The 22356-nt window shown below is 50.1% G+C and overlaps 2 protein-coding genes across 2 annotated transcripts; one reads left to right on the top strand and one right to left on the bottom strand.

Moving 5' to 3' along the window:
• Positions 1-5006: 5006 nt before the first annotated feature.
• EOLA2 (endothelium and lymphocyte associated ASCH domain 2) lies at positions 5007-6299 on the top strand. The gene is given in 2 exon segments (XM_014846980.3): positions 5007-5259; positions 6076-6299. Coding segments are annotated over 2 exon segments (477 nt in total).
• A 1270-nt stretch (positions 6300-7569) lies between these two features.
• Positions 7570-9070, bottom strand: LOC123282544 (heat shock transcription factor, X-linked member 3-like). The gene is made up of 2 exons (XM_044763908.2): positions 8576-9070; positions 7570-8160 (listed from the first exon to the last, which is right to left on the bottom strand). Exons 1-2 carry the CDS (start codon positions 9068-9070, stop codon positions 7570-7572), a joined length of 1086 nt encoding a protein of 361 aa, XP_044619843.2.
• Positions 9071-22356: the final 13286 nt, after the last annotated feature.

Raw genomic sequence — 22356 nt, 5'->3', positions numbered from 1 at the left:
ATTGCACACTTCAGCGTGTTTTCTGTTGCTTTCAGGAAAGCGAATTCCCCTTCTAATCTTCTTCTGCTGGAAGTTTTTTTCCACGCACTTGTGTTGAATTTCATTCAAAGGATTTTTCTGTACCCATTGATGGGATCAAAGGCTTTCTCCTTCTTATCCCTGCTAATTTGTAGGGAATTACAATTGAAAGTGTTTTCTACTGTTAAATCATATTTTCATTCATTGGACACAGCCTGTTTGTCCATTTAATTCTCTACTATGTTGATTATGCTATTCATTTATTTAGAATAGCTGCTGCTATGTGAGTGATTTTGTCCTAAGTGTTCTTTTCATGGTGGGGTCCTCCTCCAGTGTTTAAATCAAGGGGAATTTGCTTGGGAAAATGAGTTGAACAATTGCTTGTATTTTCTATGGTTTGAAAGAGTTTACATAAATGATAACGAGTTCTCCCTGACCGTTTGGTAGAACTGGCCTCCAAAACTGCCCCATCCTGGAATGCTTGAGGGCAGCTTGAGCTTAAATACAGTTTCAGTTTCTATCATACTACTTTGGTTTTCCATTTTTTCTGTGGATCCATTTGGTCATTTTTAATGGTCCATTTTAGCTAGGATATCAAATGGAATGGCATATTTATGATAAAAGCTTTGTATTCCAGAAAATCTCAAACATGTAAACAGTAGATAATCGTGTCTTGCACCCGTCTACCTGACACCCAGTGTCACCGGTCTTCCGCCCATTTTCCTCCCAGATTCTCAGAGGTCATTGACATGCTGAGGGTTTTTAGGTCTTTCAAGCGACATTGCAAGCCTGCAGATCACTTGGGTCAAGCGGGGAAAAGGCACAGCCAGGCTGACTAACTTTTGAGGGTCTTACCCAAAGCATTGGCAGCAGCTTCCAGAGCATCATGTGCACATACTCCTGTCCTGGGGACGTCGTCCCTTTTCTGGCTGCTTTCTAGGAGGAAACACAGAAAAGGAAATTGGAAACATCACAGCAAAAGGAAGTTTAGGGCTGGCAATTAGGAGCTCAAAATGTTTCACACCTTGAAAGAGCTTGTGTGAGCACAATGGTTTCAAAATGACCACGTGGAGGGCAGACCCTCCACGTTCGTGCTGTGCTTTGGGGGAGAATTGGGAAGGTGGCTCCAGGGCTCCAAGTAACCGTGCAGATGGGAGCTGGGGGCAGGCCCGAGGTAATGCGTTCCTTTCAGCATTCAGGGCATCCATCCACCAGGAGGACCCTCCCTCGCAGAACTTTGGGGTGCAGAGTTTCGAGCAGGAGGTGGGCCTGGAGGAGGTCTTGATGCCTCCCCAGGGCCAACTCCCACAGCCCAGTGTCTTCTCTCTGTCCCAGCCCAGGAGTGCTGACCATCCCCCCGGCCGCCTCTAGAGCAAGTTATAGCATGTTTGCCCGGTTCTGACATGTCAGATGGACCATCCTCAATAGCAGATTTTCAGCCAGAAAGGAAGGCCACCTCAATCAGTGTACACAGGGGCCAAAAGACATATACTGGTTGAGAGTTGTCACAAGGTGGGGGGAAGGTACATCTTAGACACACAGTGACAAGACCTACGTCTACTGACCAGCTAACTTGGGCATCTTACAAGAAGGTCACATCGTGTATAAACTCACACCAACGCTTTGAGCTTGTGCTGGTGCTGCGCCCATCCTACAGATCAAGAAATTGAGGCGCAGAGAGTTTACGTGATTCGCTCGGCTTATGAGCAGCAGAGCTCATATTCAAGCTGAGCTTTCCACGGGTGCAAAGCCCTGTCCCTGCACTGGCCTGAGCTGTCTCCCCCACAATCAAAGGGGTTCCAGCGGTCCTCCCTGGTGACCTCATGTGTGACGCTTCATGCCACATAATTTAGGGACTGCAAGGAGGCCAAGCAGTGGTGGCAAGGAGAGCCTGACACTGGACCCTGCCTACAGGGCCTCTCCTAGCCTCATCGGGTTGCCATTTCTCCTGACATGGAGATGGGGGCCTAGGAGAGAGGCGGGGTCTAGGACGGAGGGTGTGAGGATAGAGAAGGTTATACTGGGACGTGGATGTTGGAAGTGCGGCCCTTTGAAGGCTGCTCCTATTTTCAGGCATGGGCCATGCTCTCCCAGTCACCTGCCCAGTCTGCTCCCCTTCTCTCCCAGCTGGTTTGGGGCTCGATATTTTCCTGAAGGCTCACTCCTGCGGGCAGGCTGGACGTCAGGCACATGGCAGGGCAGCAGTCCAATGCACAGAGTCCACGGGGCTGGAGACTCTCATGCATGCACACTGGTTAAGTGTCTGTGGAGCCCTTTGAACAGCCCCTTCGTCTGAGTACTGGGCAGACATGGCTTTGCCCCCTGATGCTGTCTTGTGGCTGTCCCTTGGCATCACACCCTTCATCTGCCATCAGACCAGCCCTATTCCTGTGCCCAGCCCCGGCTCAGGGACCGAGAACAGGCAGAGGCCTGGGACGCCGTACTTGCTCACGAAGGGCCCTGGGGCAGCGGCCAGTGATATTTGCCACAGAGGAGGGCAGGTGAGAGCCAGGGAGGAGGTCAGCCACTTGCCAAGGAGGCTGGAGTTCTGAGCAGGCTTCAGCCACGGCTGGGGAATGGGGGCTTCTTAGAGAAGCAGGACCATGGCTGAGATGCCTCACACAAGCCCCTCAGGGGGCAGGCTCAGGGCATCAGAGAGGATGTCAGAACCTTCCTGCTGATGGGCAGGGGAGCTGCTGTGTGCTCTGCCCTGCCCTATTCTGGACTGGCTGGGGACCCGGTGTCATGTGCCCACACAGAGCCTGCTGTGGAGGACGCTGCACCCTGGAAATGCCTCCCTGACGCACCCTGTGAGGCACTTGGTGCATCCCGGCTGCTGCAGCCCTGTGGTCCATGGCTGCCCTGGGCGAGCGCTGTCCCACACCAGTCAGTTCCCTCCAAGAACGGACACGCGGGGTCCCTGCTTCCATTCTGGAGTGCCCCACAGGGGTCTGGTCCTGGGACTTGTCCCATGAGCACCCACTTCATGATGTGGTCCGGGGATCCAGCTCACCTGTAGCCGCATCTGCTGCCACGTCCCTCCCCTGGGGGAGTTCAGATGTGATCTGGAGGGTCCTCCTCCTTCCACCTCTCCTGGGAGCTGACCCTCTTCACAGCCTGCCTCCTGGGAACCCAAAGCCCTCTCCTGCCCGGCTCCTTTCCAAATACACCTTTGAGTCTAGGGGTGTCTGGGTCCTGGGGAGCATCCTGGTGACCATGCCTGCCATCTGCTAGAAACTTTCGTCTGCTCAAACTCTCTGTTTGGGGACACCAAGGTCCTAGCTGGCTCTGTGAGTGTCTGAGAAGACACTCCTCCCTCTGGCTCAGCCTCAGAAAGCAAAACCTCATAGTGACCCTGACCAGGCCATCATCTTAATCAAACCTTTGGCATTACATAGGGAATTATTTGAAAATGACTTATAATCATAGTGATTTGGCTCACACCCACATGGCAGTGATTATTACTTACCAGCCATTAGGAGACTCAGCAAAAGGCTACATCATGTCCTGCCAGCTCTCCCTGAACTTCAGCTGCGCTGAAAGAGGATTCTTATCTGGGGACCTCCAAAGTCAGATATGTGCACAAGAACATCGGCCCCGGGGACTGAGCGGTTGTCAATAGGGGGACAGGCGGGACAAAGCCCCACGCTGGGCAGACCCAGGAGGCCAGGTTGGGGAGAGAGTGGGCAGAGTGGACAGCAGGGCTGATGGAGGCACAAGGCTGAGCCCCAGGAGGAGGACACCCTCAATCCCTACAGGGTCATTCGGCAGCAGGCTGCTGGCCTCCTAAGAGAGATGCATCACAGTCCTGAGGGGAGTGAGGGGTGTAGCACAGGGGTCTAAGGGAGCAGGTGGCAGGAGGAATTCCTGAAGCCAGCCTCCTGTGGGGCAGATCCTGTTTTGAACATCTTCACCCCTGCCCAGGGCCCCGAAGGCACGGAATCTGGCATCTCACCTCTAAGGGTCTAAAGTGCATGGCTTAAGTCCCTGGGTGGAGAAACAGCGTGGTCAGTGTCCTGTGTTGTCACAGCTTGAGAATTAATCCACAACCCCTGTGGTGCCTTCTATAGAGAAGGCTGTGGCAGACAACGCACCTGCTGCTATCAGCAGCAAAGAGTCCTCATAGGACCCTTCCTGAGCACAAGAGGACTGGCAGTGCAGTTTCCCCATTAGTCCAGGGAGGAGAGGAAGACGAGGTGTGGGGGAGCCCTTGACGTCTCTCCAACACGTACTACCGTCGCGTAATAGATGCTCAACAAAAAGCAGCTGTTATAATTTATTACGACAAAATCCCCTTCATTTGTGGGAGGGGTTTCTGAGAAAGTCAAATTTGCCCCGACATTCTCCACTTTTTGCATGTGCCCACCTACTATGTGGCAGGTGCTTCAAATCCAAGGTCACGTCTAATTTTCACATTATCCTCCAGGTCTCAGCAGGGAGAGATTGCCCTCTTCACTCCACAGCACAGTCTTAGCCTGGGAGTCTCTGCTACCGTCCACATTGCTGAACGGGCCTGAACACGTGGACACGGGCGCATACTGGATCTTTACTGGCCAGTAGTCATTTCCAGGATGATTTTGACCCTGGCTCCTACCACTCTCTCCTCTGGAAATTTTTGGTTTCCGTGACGTCTCAGAGAATTTGCAGCTTAATTGGAAACTGACTAGAAACTCAGCCCCAGTTGCTGCTCTGCACGGTTCCCTCCCTGAGGCTGTATTATTCCATTTCAGTGTGGGGTCTTCCCCAGCCAGGGGCACCTAACTCAAAGCTCCCAGAATTCCCATCAAAGACGGCCTCCTTTCCTCTTTTGCAGCTGCCCTTCCATTCAAACTGCCTATTTTCATCCCTTTAAAATCGAGCCCTTGCTTACAATTGGCCAAAATAAACTCCAGGTAGCAGTGAGCTTGGAGTGCTGATCTGCAATGTTTGTTGATGTTCATTGTTCTGCATTTCCACAGGCCACATGAGGCCCAAGGAGCTCTGGGGAGATGAAGTTCAGCTGCCTCTCCTTCCGGCAGCCCTATGCAGGTTTTGTCTTAAATGGGGTCAAGACCATGGAGACGCGTTGGCATCCCCTGCTGCACAGCCCTCGGGACTGAACCATCGCCATCCACATTGCTCACAGGGACTGTGAAGACGCAGCCTGGAAGGAGCTGCTGGTGGAGAGGCTGGGGAGGACCCCCGCTCAGATTCGGGCCTTGCTCCGGCAAAGGGAAAAGTGTGGCCGTGGAGTGATAGCCGGCAAGTGCTGCTGTGCTGAGCACCGCTCAGACACCTCCCAGGGCCGCCCCCAGGACTTGTTTTCTTTTGAACTGCTGTGTGTGGGGTGTGTGGTTTCTTTCAGCAACACACCTTCAGAGGGGGAGCAGGGGGCCCTGGGCTGGGGGTCTGCCTGCCGAGGTTCCACGACCCGGGGTAAATCTTTTCTCCATCCTGGGCCTCAGTTCCCATTTGTGATCCAAGGGGCAGGGTCAGGTCCAAGTCTGCATGTGGGGTTTGCCTGTGTGTATGTGCTTGTGCGTGCATGCGAGTGGGAGAGACCCTGAGAGGCAGCACAGCACACAGAGCGGGTTGGACCGGCCTCTGGACTCAAGCTGCCTGCCTGGCTTCACGTGCCTGTCCCACCCCCAGTGCCCGCTGCATACTGGGCAAGTCCCCTGACCCCTCAATGGTTGAGGCCCCACATCAGCTCCTGTCCCCTGGTGAAGTGCTTGGGGGCCTGATGGCCTGTAAGTTCCCTGCAGGGGCCGGGGCCCTTGTGATCTGTTCCCGCTGCCCTCAGCAGTCTGGCTGGGATCTGCCCGTTATTTTGGTGGGGTTGTTGAGGACAGGACCCTCTCCTCCTCATTGTCCCTCACTCAGCCTCTCTCAGAATCCCTTGGACAGAGTTTGGCACGTCAGGAGTGCTCACTCAGAGTGACCCACTTCACTCCGTGTCCATTGGGCGATATCATCTTAGTCTCCGGTGGCTGTAACTTTGAATACCCATGTTGTCTGACAGGCAGCCCTTGGTTTATGGAAGGAAAAACATCTCTGTGCTGCTCCCTTTGTGCACAGGGCTCGTTGACATTGGGGAAACTTTGCAGGGTCCAGAAAACTTAGCTCCCGATGAGGTGGTGGAACTGGAAAATCAAGCCGTGCTGACCAACCTGAAGCAGAAGTTCCTGACGGTGCTTCCAAACCCCAGGTGGCTGCTGGAGCCCATCCCTAGGAGAGGCAGAAAGGATGTCTTCCAGGTAGACCTCCCAGAGCACCTGATCCCCTTGGGGCAGGAGGCCTGAGGAGCGTGGGCTCCTCAGAGGAAGGTCACCGAGAGACCAGCTAAATTGTGACCCAGCAGCTCGTCACATGGTGGACGTGGAAATCGGGTTCGGTGTGGATTGGCACTGCAGGGGAGCGCGCTACCCACTATGTGCTGTTCACCTAGACAGATTCTCCACTCAGATGCAGGGACGGGGAGCGGGACTTTCCTTGCAAGATGCCTCTCTGGGCTCAGTGACAGTCTCAAGGACTTTGACCTTCAGGAAAAAGGGAAAGCTGCCAGGGAGTTCTTGGCGCTGCCACTCATTTTGGTCCAGCTGATTTCTGGATGGACCAAAGAAATACGTTTTAAGAGGACTCATTAGTGTTCTCCCTTCTCTTTGTTCTGGTCAAACTCAGAGTGTTTGCACAGCACCCAGGGGACGTTGTGTAGAGGCTGGGAGCGGGCGCTGAGTGATTGCTGGAGAGTGACCAGTCCTGGATGGCCTCATTCCTGATGAAGAGGACCTCAGACTTGGAAACAGAGCACCTGTCTGTCCTTGCAAATGACTCTTTCTCTGTTGTAAAAGAGTCCCTTGGCGCATGGAGCATGCGTGTTAGACATGTCGCACAGCTACTTCATGTGCAAAGAAAGGAGCCTAAATACAGCTCTTTCAGAAAATTGCTAGGTAGTGTTGTTTATTTTGTGGGAAGTCTTTTTTCTTTCATTCTCTTTTTTTTGGTCATTTATTGGGAAAATTTCTAATGGTTGTTACCTATGAGCATGATGGGCTTTCCCCCAGGCAGTGGTCGGACATCCCTCGGCAAATGAAGTGGCCCTACTTTTAGGTGGACCTCTTGGAAGACCCCTGGCTCTTGGGCAAGAAACATTCAGCTGCTATTCAGAAACTTCCTGGCATCATAGGGGGACCCATGAGGAAAGACCCTCCAGTTTCGAGATATGTCAATAGTGGAATAGTGTAAGGTGATACCCCCAATCAAGAACCGGGCTGTTCTGTGTCCTGACCACCAGGCCAGGCTCAGGGAAGGAGATCTTCTTGGGCTCCCCAGTCCTTGGCTGAATGTGTGAAAATGCTGGTTCTTCAAATGAAAGAGGACAACGGGCACCAAAGCCTGTTTGGGGCCTGGATTTCCAGCCTCCTCAGGCTTATCTGGTGAGGTGTGTATAGGATCGCAAGTTAGAAAGAACACTGACTCACAATTCTCATAAGATTGTTTATTTACTCCATCAGAGTTTTGCATCATGGTCATAAAATGGTAGTTTTTATCTATCACCAGTGACCTGTGAGCTTAGGGACCTGGATTGTCCTTGAAGCGCTCACAAAGTGCACACTTGTAATCTGAGGAGCCTTCCTGCTGCTCGTCCTCATCAGGGACCTCATGTGGAGCCATCACTGAGAGGGAAGCCAGCAGGATGGAATAACAGGTGTTGTATAAGGACATCACCGAATCATAATCGGGGTAATCTGGGGGGCTGGTGGGTGGTTCCTCTGCACCGTCTCCCCCGGCAGTAGCCAGGGGCACAAACATAACATTCCTGGATGTGCCCTCCCCACTTGGGCTGCCTGGCTCACTTGGGTGACGATTTTCTGTGGCATGTCCTGCTACACTGCTCACAGAGTGGTTTTCAGAGCACACGAACGACCAGGTGTCACTGGGTCCCTGAGCTTTAGGGCTTTCCTTCTGGGCCTTTCTGTCACCTTCTTTGGTGGGTTCATTGCGATGGATTCGTGGGGAGCGCCTCGTAGCTTCTACCTGCTTCTTTCTCTTTGGAGTTGTTGCGCTGGCCCCCGGCTGAGTGGTAATTCTCAGGTTGCCTCTTCTCCGAATGTTCTCAATGAGCAGAGGCTTATTTCTCTGAAAGTTGGAGTTACGGTACATCTGAAACGAAATCAATCCTGTTAGTCATCCTGGGAGCAAATATTCATTCCCCCCATTTCTAATCATAATGGTCTTGTTTTCCTAGGGAGAAAAGATCTTTTTAACTTGCTGGCAAGTTTCCTTTTGCCCTAGAGCCTGAGCTCACTCAACATACATAATGCCTAGGTTAAGGTGCATCTATCTCCTTGACATTAACTGACCTCTCAGAGTCTTTCGTCACACCTGCAGATTACCTCTGAGGGGGCTGTCCTTTCAAAGGAGCAAATATACCTTCTCATCTTTCCATAAATAAAGCCTCATGTGAAAAAAGTTATCCTCAGAAATTAAACCCTTTCAGTGCATCATTCATCTTGGTCTACTAGGAAGATGTTCGAGGGACGGAGAACATGGGAAACAGAAGGACGTTCTACTTTACCATCATTCTCTTGTTCCCTGGAGAGTGAACCGAAGGGTCGTTTGGACGTATTTTGCTGAAGCCGTAGAGATTCAGTTGGCGGATAAAACTCTTCAAGCTGTCTGTTTCAAAAATTCTCCCTGGGCCTCTCCGTTGAAGAATCTCCCTCTGGAAAAGATCCTCTTCAATGATCACGGTGTCTCCCTCGTCATTCCAGCGCACAGACGTGAAGGCGTCGTCCTCAGCTACCATCCAAAGCTTTCTTGGGAAGGAGAGCCCGAGAAGGTGGTGGTTTTCTTCCACGTGGACGATGCCTTGGTTTGGGTCCTGTGGTCGCAGGTTGTCTTGGGGGCCTGGATCTTGGCTCATGGCTTGGTCACTGTGGGTCTCCAAAATCTCCCTGGAATCCAGATTTGGATCCAGGGATGAATTAGTTGGGACCCCTGTTGCTGGCTCTCCGTCACCCGATGGGGCCTGCTTGACTTCATCTGTCTGGTCGGTACCCTGACTAGCCATGGAGCTAGTCTAGGTCAGGAGCACTTTCTATCTGAGATCATATCCCTGAACTCTCAGGTCAGAAATGCCTTCGGTCAGGGTGGGGATGCCCAGTAAATACTGTCCACAAAATTCTAGAGTCTCGGTAGTGCGGCAACCGGCTGCTTAAGTCATCGTTCCCTTTAGTTGTCACATGATGTCACAAAGGTGGCTCACAGCTGGTCTGGAGAGGAAGTTCTGGCCAAGTGTGGGGGAGGGGAGGGGTACAGGGTCCCAGTTTCTCTCTTTTCTAAAAGGAGAGAAACGCATGGTTCAAGTTCCCAGAAAAGGCTCCCGTCAGTCGCCAGGCACATTGTTTCCTGGGGCCAGGCCCTGGATGGGTTGAGAAAGCACGATCCTATCTCCACTCCCACCCCTAAAGACGGGGAGGGGGCCTGTTGCTGACCCCTCTGATGTACTCAAAGGCCAGGCCCTGGTTAGTCCTAGCTTGGCTCCCACCAAGACTAGGCGGGTCAGATGGGCCCCTGGGGGACCGTGCCTCCCAGAAGACGGTGGTACCTAGCAGGCTGATTGGCAGGGTCTAGGTTGGTAGCCCCCTCCTTCTTCCTCCTACCCCTACTTCCTGCTTTTGTCTCTTCCGGCTCCTCCTGCTGGTTGATTGGTCCTGCTCAGATGGGCCCAAACATAGAGTCCTGTTTTCTTGCCCCGGGTCAAGTTGTCTCCAGATTAAGGCTGTACTGGAGAATAGCGGGAGTGCTCCTCGGGTTCTTCAACCTCGGTGTCACCCAAAGCACCTCAAACACAGTTTTACCCACAGGACCAGCATGTGAGTGGATAGCTGCATCCTCCACGGTGCTTGGGAGGGAGTCTCCTCTTGAACTCTGCTTGCCTCCAAATCTCATCCTTCTCCAGATCACAGTGGGATTGTCTTGAGTTTCCGTTACCTCCCCATGGAAACTCTTCTTCTTGCCCAAGACGTGCTCACTTTGGGAACACCTGTGTTTGCCCTTTTCAAGTCACCTTCCCCAGATGCCCTGATTCAACCTCCTTTGAGGCTGTCTCTACAGCCCTTCTTTAATTTAAAGTCCTTTCTTTAATAGAGTGGTTTGGCTTCTGCTCTCCCAGATTTCTGGCCTCCCACTTCCAAATTGGATCTCTTTTCGTACTACTTCCCCTTTTAATTACTTGATTTGGGGAGTTCAGCATCTATTCTGTTCTGTTGAGACAAAGCATTTCACTGACCCATTCCCCTGAGCCAGCCTTGCTCTCCTTGCCCCAAGCCCACCCCCACCCCTGACCCGTGTGTCCCTCCCCCGCCATTACCTGGTTGGTTAGGTGCACTGAATAATTTTTTTGGTCTTGGGTTAGATACTTTTCAAAGGGCTTACTTTACAGAGACAGGAGTTTTCGTTTGGCTAGCCATGAGTAAAGGAAGCCAATATGAAGGTACCCATCAATGCGTGTTTGAAAATAGATGAGAATCTGGGTGTGGGATGGGACAGAACTCAAATGAAAGTCATCCTTACCACAGAGGAGAGGATACGACAGTGATTTTGGTGATACGTGTTCTCTAGCTGTTGTGGGCAACTTTGTTCTTAATATTCACTCTGCATAGAGAGATAGAATGGTACCATGGGAAGGCCTTGCCTGCAAGGATCCTAGGTCCTTGTCCCAGCTCTGCCACTAAGTAGGGTCCTTTGCCCTCTCTGAGGGTCAATCTTTTGTTTCTAAAAGGGGAGTGCAAAGAGGGATTGAAAGAGAATCTCCCAAGATGCCTTTCAGTCTGGGGACTGTAATCCTTAACGGGGCCACAAGGTCCACATTTGGGCTTGGTCTGTGGTCTTTGTGCTTCTAAACAGGTTTCCAAAGCGTTTATTCAAGAAGTCAGTTTATCCTGTGGGGACATGCCCTCAGAGGCTAAGAATTTAAATGGAGGCCATTGGTGGCTTCTCAGAAGGGGGCTCCTGGAGTCTTTGGATGAACAGCCAGCTTCCTTGAGTTGCACACCAGAGTATTTTTGCCTCAGTGAGTTCTGTAAAGACTGAGAATGAAATTTCCTTGTGGCCTGTGCTAGCTCATGAACTCGGCTGATGACTTACACAAAGGGATTGGGCCGTTTGGTGGGAGAGGAGAAAATGACTTGGGATACCACAGTCTGGCATCCTGCAGAGAACCAGTATTTACTTGATGTGATCTAGGCACTCTTACATCCTAAGTGTTCTGTAGGACCATTAACTCATGTTCTATGTTTCAGGTGTCACCAAATTTCCGCTGGGGTTAAGAATCTAGGACACGAGGCTCATCTTGTCTTCTGAAGATGAACTACTCAGGGTGCTGACTTCAGTCTAGTTGATGAAAGGTGTTATGGAAACAGCTTCCCTTGACTAAGCCTTCTCAGTCCCAGAATTTGAAACCTGGGTCCTGTGGCTGCCAGTCAGACGATCTTTATCAGGCACCTACCGTACTCAGGACCCTTTGAGAGAAATGACTGGTTGGCTCTTCAATTTTCCAGAGGCCCCAGAGATGACTCATAGGTGTCGCTGCCTTATGGATGAAACCCCCAGAGTCAGGTCACTCTAGCAGATCACAGCTGATTGGGCTCTGGGGACAGCCACCCCGGAGGGAAAGTAATTTCAGTCTGGACTCCCTATGGGTTCTGCACAGCCTGCAGCCATGGAGAAAGTGCCTAGCTATGTGGCCTTTTCTGCCTCCCCCTCCTTCCAGCCCCCCTTGCCGCATGGGTCCAGGTGGGAGCTGCGTCCTTACTGGTCTCCCTCCCTCCCGGGTATCAGTTGTGCCGTTGCAGTTGGTTTGCTTTGCACCCAAGGGATTCTTCTCAGCCATGGCACAGACACAGTCCCTCATGACATTGGGGACCTGACTTTTCTAGCCTCCCGGCCACTGTGCTCCTCTTATCCACTCAGGTGTCTGCCAGCCCAGAGGCCCTCCAGCCTCTTTCACTCACCATCTGCTGGTCTCCAGGCCTGGGCCAGCCCCACTTGGCCCTTGGCGCTATTCTTTGACAGGGAATGGTCCTCCTGCTGACCCCTCATATGACAATTTGTTTCTCTGTCCGGGGGCCACTCAGCTTGTCGGGATCTTGCTCCAAGGCTGCCTCCTGCTGAGTGACATCTCTTAGACACGTGGGCCCCCTCTCCAATGCCTCTCTCCCAGCAGCTCCCTTGCCTTCCCCCCTTAACCTGCTCCGGCTGCTGTAACAAAATACCACAGACTGGGTAGCTTATAAACAACAGAAATTTATTTCTCACCATTCTGGAGGCTGGAAGTCCAAGATCAAGGCGCCAGCATGGTGGGGTGAGGGCCCTCCTCCTGGTCCCTAGCCGCCACCTTCTCGCTGTGTCCTCACATGATGGAAGAGGCTGGGGATCTCTCTGGGGCCTCTTATACGAGGTGACTCCCATCCATGGGGCCTCTACCCTCATGACTTAAGCACCTCCCACAGGCCTCGCCTCCTAATGCCATCATCTTTGGGGGTTAGGGTTTCAACAGATGCTTTTGGGGGGACACAAACATTCAGATCATAGAGCTCCCCTTCTGATAGTGCCCTCCTGACCCATAAACCCCTGGACGATCTCATGCTGTGAGGGACTCCCTTCTAATGCAAACCTGTTGAGGCACCACCCAGTAAAGCTTGTGGTGTGTTGCTGCCTCCCCTGGTCATCTCTTCCTCCTGGGTCAGCCTCCAATCCCTCGAACCCCCTACGGTTGGTTGAGCTCTTATGAAATCACGTGTCTGACCCTTAGAGGCTGATGATTATCCAACCTGAGGTGTGTTGTTTTCAGGGGTCAATTGGGAGGGACTCTAAGGCTGACAAGGCAGAAAGGGCTTAGGGAAGCGTTGCTTGTCACTTGGACTTGGACCCCTGCTGTCTGGCCTTGCAGCGTCTCAGCTTTCCTGCTGCTGCAGAAAAGCCACTGACTTTCTTCAGTACCCCAAACCCACAAATCCTAATTGGCGGGCTTTACCTCTCAGCTCAAACCTGAAACTGTCCATGACGGGCTGTTTCGGCCTCAGCATGAGCCCTGCTGAACGGAAAGCCGGCCAAGCTCAATGAACAGGTCTTGGATTCGGGGACTGTTGCAGATTTGGGACACCCTTCTGTGGGTATGAATCTGTCAAAGCATCTTTAGAGCTGTTCTGCACCGTCTGGGTCTTTTGCAGATGCCCACGATGAAGGGCTCGATATCGGATGGGACCAAGTGAGATGGAGCTGCTCATGGGCACTGCATTTCCGAGGCGGACGGTTGCACTCCTAACTTGGAATGCCTGTGGAAGTTGTACATTGGGGGCAGGCCCATCACGGGGACTGGGATCCCTCCAAGCACTCCAGACACATCCCACTTAGACCCCCTCTTGGGACGTTCCTCTGCCATTGACTAGGCGGGTTGGTTGCAGTTTGCAACAAGGACTGACTGTCTGACTGTTTGCCTCACCTTTCTCCTGGTGCACGCACCAGGCAGTGTGAGTGTTAACGGAGCTGTCCCCAGAAAGGCCTTGTCTTCTTCTCCACCCCTCACTGGATAAGCGATCAGGACGAAAAGGATTATGTAAGTCCATTTTGAAAATTGTTGAAAAGTCAGGATTTCATCCTGACCACTTCCTGAATATGATGTGTCTTTCTGGTTCACTTGTATGACAACGTTCGTCTGGGAAAATGCCTTTGCCCCTCTTGCATACAATCCTTCCAGACAAAAGGGTCTGGGGGAGAAGAGGGGATGATGGAAACAATGTAAAGTTTGATCACTGAATGGGACACATTGATTTTGTAACGATGGAGGAAAAATAAAACTGGGCACTGGGGGATATGTGGTGCAGGGGAGAGCTTTTTGATCTTGGTTCCCAGAACTGCTCCTGGAAGCTTTGCTCTCCTCCTGAAGGAAAACTCACCATGCTGCCTTTGCAAGCTGCCGCAAGTGATGGAATCCAAACTGACTGCTGAGCCTGGGAGCACACCTGACAGCACTGACTGTGACACAGCCCGGGGTGGGCCCAGCTCTGGCACTTTCCACTGAGAACAGCTGCACCACACGTCGTCGACACTGGTCATGGACAGCTAAAACTGTTTGTAACAAAACTCCTTCACCACACTCTCTGGCTCCCAGGTGACCCCGTTGTGGTCCTCTAGCTAAAGAGTAGGTCTTCAGTCTCCTGACACTACTGTGCACTTCCCCTGAATGGGTCTGACTGCCTGGCCAAATGGCAGGAGCTTAGAGAGATAAACAACAGAAAGCATTCCTCTCACACTTTTTGTTCCCTCTGGCTTCTTTCAAGAAGTTGTCTTTCTCTTTGATTTTCCTCAGGTTGAATATGGTATGCCTAGATATAGAATTTTTCGGTTATTTATCCTACTTGATGTTCTCTGAACTTCCTGAATCTGGAGTCTCATGTCTATCATTCCTTTTGGGAAATTCTCAGGCATCATCACTTCAAATATTTCTTCTGTTCCTTTCTCTCTTTCTTCTCATTTTGTATTCCAATTATACATATGTTACACCTTTTGCACTTGTCCCACATTTCTTGGATATTATCTTTCATTTTCTTCATTCTTTTTTCTCTTTAAATTTCTGTTCTGGAAGTTTCTGTTGACATTTCTTCAAGCTCACTCATTCTGTCCTCTGCTGGGTCCAGTCTATTGATGAGCCCATCCAAGGCATTCTTCATTCCCGTTATAGTGTCTTTTTTTAATAAAATACATTTGTTATTGTGGTAAAATACACATAACATAAAATTTACCATCATATTTTTAAAAATACAGTTCAGTGGTATTTTTTTTTTTTTTTTGAGGAAGATTAGCCCTGAGCTAACTGCTGCCAATCCTCCTCTTTTTGCTGAGGAAGACTGGGCCTGAGCTAACATCCATGCCCATCTTTCTCCACTTTATATGTGGGACGCCTACCGCAGCATGGCGTGCCAAGTGGTTTCATGTTCGAACCCTGGATCCAAACTGGTGAACCCAGGGCCGCCGAATCGGAACGTGCAAACTTAACCACTGCGCCACTGGGCCGGTCCCAGTTCAATGGTATCAAGTACAATCTTATTCTTGTGCAATCATCACCATCATCCATCTCCAGAATTCTTTTTATCTTGCAAAACTGAAACTCTACGCCCATTAAACAATAACTCCTCATTCCACTTTTTCCAGTCCCTGACACCTATCATTCTACTTTCTCGCTCTATGAATTTAACTACTCCAAGTACCCCATATAAGTGGAATTGTACAGCATTTGTCTTTTTGTGTCTGGCTTATTTTACTTAGCATAATGTCCTCAAGTTTCATTTGTGTTGTAGCACGTTGACATAAACAAATAAACAGCTGGTTATTTTACCAGAAAAATGGGTTCTTTTGGGAACAACAAAGAATTGCAATTGGGGACATGTGGTCTGTGGCAAACCACAAGCATATCCAGAGAAACAAAGGAGGAAAACATTCTCTTATGAAGTTGGGTGGGGCTATTATGTACACAGAGTCCATTGGAGAAACTTGGAAGTTCGAAGTCTAGTGAGTTTTCTTTGGTGAGTTATGGCCGTCTCTCATTGGCTGAACTGTTGCTGGACAAGGAGGAATTTCTTCCTTCCTTCCTTCTGCTGGGGTAGTAAACTATATCACTTCCTGTGGGAGATGCAAGGTATGTCTCTTCCTGTTGGGGTCTATAGTGTTCAATGAGAGGCTCTGGCATGAGTGTTCTCTCTTGTTGCCTCCTGACTCCATTTAAAATGAGGTTTCTTCTTACTAATTTTAACAAGCATATGTCAGAATTTCCTTCCTTTTTAAGGCTGAATAGTATTCCATTGTATGTTTGTACTACATTTTGCTTACCCAGTCACCTGTTGGTTTACTCCTGCTCTTTTAGTGTTCTTAGACTCAATTTCCACATTGGGGTGGGAGGCAATTCCCATACGTACAAAAAGCACTTCTCGGACACCAACAGGGTGTCCAAGAATTCAAGTCAATTCTGATACTATCTACCCAGAGACAGTGTCAGATTCTATAAGTTAATGGTTCAGTCCTACAAGATTGCCCCACCCCCCACTTCAGATGCCAGTCACAAGCTCAGGTTGTTACCTGTGCTTCTAACTGACCAGCTACAGATTTGAGGTTCCAACGACCCCCTCCAACTCAGGGTGCCAATCGCAAGAGCAGGTACTTCTGACTAACTGGCTAGAAATCAGAGGTTCCCATGACCCCCTCCTTCAGTTAAATTAATTTGCTGGAGCAGCTCACACAGCTTTGAGAAACACGTCACTTACTAGATCACTGATTTATTGTGAGAGGATATAACTCAGGAACAGCCAGATGTAGAACTGATAGGCACTAAGGCACGTAGGAAGGGGCATGAAGCTTCCATGGCTTCTCCAGACAGACCACTCTCCCCACACCTCCACTTGTTCACCAACCTGGAAGCTCTCTGAACCCTGTCCTCTTTGGTTTTTATGGAGACTTCATTACTTTGTCATGTTGATTCAATCATTGGCCACTGGTCATTAAATCAACCTCTAGGCCCTGTCCCCTCCAGAGAGTTCAGGGGTCGTGGGGGAGTGGTGGGGTGGGACTGAAAGTTCCAAACCTCTAATCACATGGTTGGTTCTCATGGCAACCAGCCCCCATCCTTGGGTAGAGTCCAAAAGTCACCTCAATAACATAACCAGAGACACCTCTGTCACTCTCAACACTTAGGAAATTCCAAGTGATTTGGGAGCTGTGAGTCAGGAACCATGGACAAAGACCAAATATATTTGAAAAATATATATTTTCCTTATAAATCACAATATAGCACCCACATTTAGCTATTATGAATAATGCTGCTATGAATGTGGGTGTACAAATATCTTCTTGAGATTCAGCTTTCAACTCTTTTGGGTATATACTCAGAAGTGGGATTGCTGGGTCATATGGTAGTTCAATTTTTAATTTTTTGAGGAACCACCATACTGTTCTCCACAGTCGCTGTATCCTCATACATTCCCACCAACACTGCACAAGGGTTCCAATTTCTCCATATCCTTGCCCACACATAACATTATCTAGGTTTTTGGGGTTTTTTTGATAGCAGCCATCCGAATGAGTATGAGGTCATATATCATCATGGTTTTGATTTGCATTTCCCTAATGATTAGTGAGGTTGAGCATCTTTTCATTTGCTTATTGGCCACATGTATCTCTTCTTTAGAGAAGTGTCTATTCAAGTCATTTGTCCATTGTTGAATAGGGATATTAGTTGGGTTTTTTTAATTAATATTTTTTTGAAGCAGATTAGCCCTGAGCTAACATCTGCTGCCAATTCTCCTCTTTTTTGTTGCTGAGGAAGACTGGCCCTGAGCTAACATCCATGCCCATCTTCCTCTACTTTATAGGTGGGACACCTGTCACAGCATGGCTTGACACGTGGTGCATAGGTTCCCAGCTGGAATCTGAACCGGCGAACGCCAGGCCACCAAAGCGGAACGTGCGAACATAACTGCTGTGCCACGAGTCTGGCCACTAGTTGTTTTTTTTCAAGTGAGGTAGATCTTTATGTGCTGTCATGGCAATATCCTGCATCCATCTTATTAAGTGGCAAAGGCATATGACAGATCATCATGTATGTTATTACCTATGTACTTTAAAAACACCACACATTTCATAATGTATATATGTATGAAAAATCCTAGAATAAGCTTTGAAATAATGTACAGCAATATGCTATTTGTGGTGACCTTAGCGGAGGGGGCTGAATTTGGGAAGAATTTTGTAAAGAGAGAAGTTGTGATTTAAGCCTAATTTTAGAATTTTTTGCAACAAGAAAAAAGGCAATATATGTAATATATAATACATGAAATATACTGCAACCTTCATATTATAAAATATTTACATAAACCTAGCAATAGAAAAGTAGCTGTGTCAAACTAACTTCTAGTTGATGCAACAGACAAACCCTGACATTTGAAAGGTTAAGACAACAAAGGTGTATTTTTTGTTCATATAAATTCTGAGGCGGTTTGCCAGGGACCTTCTGCTCTAGGCCACTCAGGGATTCAGGCTGCTTCCATCTTGTGGTTCCACCGTCTCAACACGGGGTTACCATGTTTACTGGTGAAGTGAGAGAGAGACAATGGAACTGGCATACTGGCTCTCAAATGCCTGGATGTGACAAACAACACTTCTGCTCAGTTCTCCGTGTCAAAGGGCTGTCACATGACCCTTCCCAACTATAAGTGGATTGGCAATGTAGTGTCCCCTGTGTCCAGGAAGGACAGGAAGACAAGATATGGATGAGCATTGAAGTTTCTCCCATGCCCCGTTACATAGTAGGTGCCCAACACAAAGCAACCATTATAACTTGTTATCACGATAACCGTGCTCATGGTGTGGAGGAGTTTCTGAGGTCAGGTTTGCCTTGAAAGTCTCTGAAGTGTTGAGTGCCTACTATGCAACAGATGCTCTCAAATGCAGAACCACATCTCACTCTAAGAGGATCCTGTCAATCTCAGCAGGTAGGGTCGCCTTCTTCGCTCTATGGCACTTTTCTGCACTCCCTTTGCGATACTATCTATAATCTCAGTAGACTTCCTTCTGATGCAGGGGTGAAATCTTAGCCTGTGGGTCTCAGCTACCCTCCACATGACTGAACTTCCCTGAACAGCAGCACAGGTGCCCCCAGGCTCACTGAAACCAGGACTTTCCTCTGCAGCAGGTACCAGACAAGAGACAGTGGGAGAATGGTTGTTTTTTCTTTGTAAATTTGACCTAACATGTCCACCAGGGAACCATTTCTCACCTCCTAGGAGGATTCCAGGGTTCGTAGGAATTCGGCTTCAGCGGATGATTGTTCCTCATCTACCGCTTGTGATGAGGCGTTAACTTCTGACCACCTAAACCAGCTCTTTCATCTGTGTATGTGTTCAGTTCCCAGCATCAAATAAGGAGCCCATTAAAGTCCTGCTGCAAAGACCAGGATGGCTTCACAAATCCTTATGTAACTTCAGGGTTGTATCCCAGGTCCCAGTAGATTATAGGCGCCATCAGACTCTACTCACAGTGCATTTGGCAAACAGCAAGTGTGTCAAAGGCTCCCAGGGAGGGATGACCAGTTGTCTAAACGTCACAGTCCAGAGTAACCTTTCCCATGAGAGTGGCTGTGGCTCTCCGGGATCGAGGGTGAGCTATGGGAGGGCCCGTGGTCCCCTGCAGGGAGTAGGAATGCTCTGTGTCACGGGGAGGGCAGGAGGTCCTGTGTAGCCTTCAGAGAGGGCGGCAGCAAAGACCCTGTCAGCCAGACAGGTTCCAGAGTTGGACAGGAGGACACACGAGGAAAGACCAGGGGAAGGGTGCTGTCATGTGGAAAAGTGCTGAGACTGGACAGAAATGGGGACACCTGGAGGAGTCAGCTCTCAACAAGCCTCGGACCATCCCCAAATTGCATTTGAATCTCATTGTTGCCTTCCCTCTTTAGGCCTGCTTTCACTAGCTGGGCCTCAGGGTCCTAATTTTGTCACCTGAGAGACATCATGGAGAACTGGGAAGAGAAATGAATGAGGAGTCAGAAGGTGGGCTGCAGGCTGGGATGGGTGGCAACAGTGTGGGCTCTAGATGAATCTGGACCAGAGTCTAGTCTGTCTGTCACGTACTAGCCATGTGATCCCGGGAAAGTTAGCAAGCGCTATGACCCTCGGGCTCTTCCTCTGCGAAGGCAGTGGGTTGGTGAGCCCTGTCTTGTAGGACTGCAGGAACAGATGGGATGTGTGGAAAACACCCGGCACAGCGCCTGGTATACATGGGAACTTTGAGGACTGGCAGTTATTTCTAGGATTGTTTTGATCCCAGACCTTCCACTCTCTCCTCTGGGATTTTGTTTGTTTGTTATCCATGTCATATGAGAGAATATGCAGCTCAACAGGACACACAATGGCTAATCAGCCAAAAAGGATGTTTCACAAATAAAACTCACTAAATCTTCTCAATTAGAGCATATAGGTGAACATTCGGGTGTGGAGGATTCTTCCCAGATGGATGGAACACAGAGCTCTTGGAATTAGAATCAAGGCCCAACTCTTTCCTTCCCTCCAAGCTGCTCTTCACCCAGACCACTATCTCCATTCATTTCATCCCCACCAAAATCCTAGCCCTTGATTACAACTGAGCAAATTAAACTCAAAGGAATTAAGATTAACACCTAATTTATGCTGTGGGCTCTGGCTCTCCCAGGCCTGGGAGAGGAGTGCCAGGCCACTGACTTCTGGGAAACACTTCAAAGGAATGTCACCGTATTTCTCAGGAAATTCTTGCAGGTGATGGATGTCAAACTCCTCGTTCTTCACTGTGTTCAACAGCAATGCGACAAGAGCCCAGGACACCTTCCCTTCCTGCCCAGGTGGAGATTTCTCTCTGGTTACCCGTGATCCATAAGAAACTCTTCAGAGCAATTTTCCCTTTCAGACTTGACCCTCAGCCCTAAGACACACTGAGGGTCTGGCCATTGTCACCACAGAGCTTCATGGCAATCAACTCCCACAGAAGGAATCGCAGTTTCCCGAAGCCCCACACTGCCCTGGCTCAGGGCGTTTACATGTGAGCGTGCTCCCCTGGGGCCGCACCACCACCCATCTTCTTTGACTTGTCCTGGAGGGGACACCTCACCACCTTCCTTCTAGGACTGAGGCTCCTAGACTCTCATTCTATGGGTGGGGGTGTCCTGCTTATCCTCACGTCCCCACTGCTGACACAGGGCCTTCCAGAGGGCGGAGGCTCAGCAAAAGTCTGGGTAAGAAATGAGCCAGTGAGCAGGGTTCTTATTTATTCAGATTAAATTTCTCAGACTTTCTTGAATAACCCAGCAAATCTGAGTATACATATATTTTTTAGTTTGATAGAACGACAGACGAGAAGGGATAAGAAGCCAAGAATCAAGTGCCTTCTACTTTTATTTCTCTATTTCTTGACCCCATCGTTTTGACTGCTAAGTTCTTTCGCATTTCTAAGGAAATTCCTGTTCCAGTACCATGTCACCTAGTTCGGATCACAGACCACAATGGAAGGTGTCCCAATTTCTTTTACAAAACAGCAAAACTCTTACTCTTGGACAGGATAAGTACAAATTCATATGTGATCAATGTCATTCACAAACTCAGATGCTAAAACTAATTAAACCTTCTATTAAAAGGAACAACATTTGAAAAATTCCTAAGGGAAACCAAGATCCATCTCCAGGATCCACCACAGAGGACAAGAACCCACAGACACTACCCACCGTGTCCTCCCACCTCGGCCCTCCACTACTTAGGACACTGTCTTCTCTCTCTTGAAACACACAGTGAAGAAGTGGTCTCACTTCATGCCCTGGACGTGGGCGTGGACTATACCTGGCTGTACCCAGGCTCAGGCGCCTCTTCTTCATGGCTCACAGCCTCCTCCCACAGGTGGAGGAAGGAACTGGGATCCCGGCTACCGAGGGGGGGATGTGGCCTCCTCCTCCTCAGACCTGGAAAGCTGTGCATCCACCAGGCCCTGGGCCTCTCTTGGGTCCTGATGGTCTTCCTCATGCTTGCAGAGATCTCTTATCTCACAAAAACGCATGATGACTGGTCTTAGGCAGCCAGCAGGAGTGTGGGCTCAAGGTGACTGATGGGGACCTTGAAGCTTGGGGGAGAGAGGGAGTGTGAGTGGCCTCAGCTGAGAAATGCACCCTTGGTGGCTCTGACAAAGGCAAATTAGAGGTCTCCTCTTAGGGGTGCTCTTGGCTTCACAGGGCTCTGTCCTCCAGGGCAGCCTGTGCCTAGGGCTCTGAGGAAACAAGTGACTTGGCTCCTAAGGGAGCACCAAGCACAGCCGGAGGTTCTGGGGCTGGTGGTGGGCTGGGGTGGGATGAGCTCAGGCTCTGCAGGGTCCCTTCGGTTCTGGTGTGGGGGAGCCCCTGGATGCACATTCTGGGTGTGTCCCTCGCCTTGACTCCTTGCACTGCCTGGGCCTCCTCTGCTCTGCGACCTGAGGACACGAACCTCAGCCCATGCCTTTGCTTCCAGGTTCCTTGATCCCTTGTAAGAGGAAACATGGGGCACCTCAGGGTGCAGACTGTAAGCACAGCCCTGGGCCCCCAGGGCTAACAGGAGGGGTGGGCCAGACTCTGTGAGGTCCCCACTGTTCTGGGGTGGGTGGTCCCCTCTGAGCTGACTCAGGATCCTCACTGTTCCCCTGGCAGGGCTGGGACACCATCCCTATGCTGGCCTGAGGCAAACCTCTCAGAACAAGACCACACACCCCTGAGACTCAGCAGAAGGAAGTGAGGGGGCCCACATCTGGCCACATCTGCCC

The sequence above is a fragment of the Equus asinus genome, chromosome X (genome assembly GCF_041296235.1).
Source record: "Equus asinus isolate D_3611 breed Donkey chromosome X, EquAss-T2T_v2, whole genome shotgun sequence".
In the NCBI taxonomy this organism is placed as follows: domain Eukaryota; kingdom Metazoa; phylum Chordata; class Mammalia; order Perissodactyla; family Equidae; genus Equus; species Equus asinus.
This window is presented reverse-complemented; position numbering and strand designations above follow the sequence as displayed.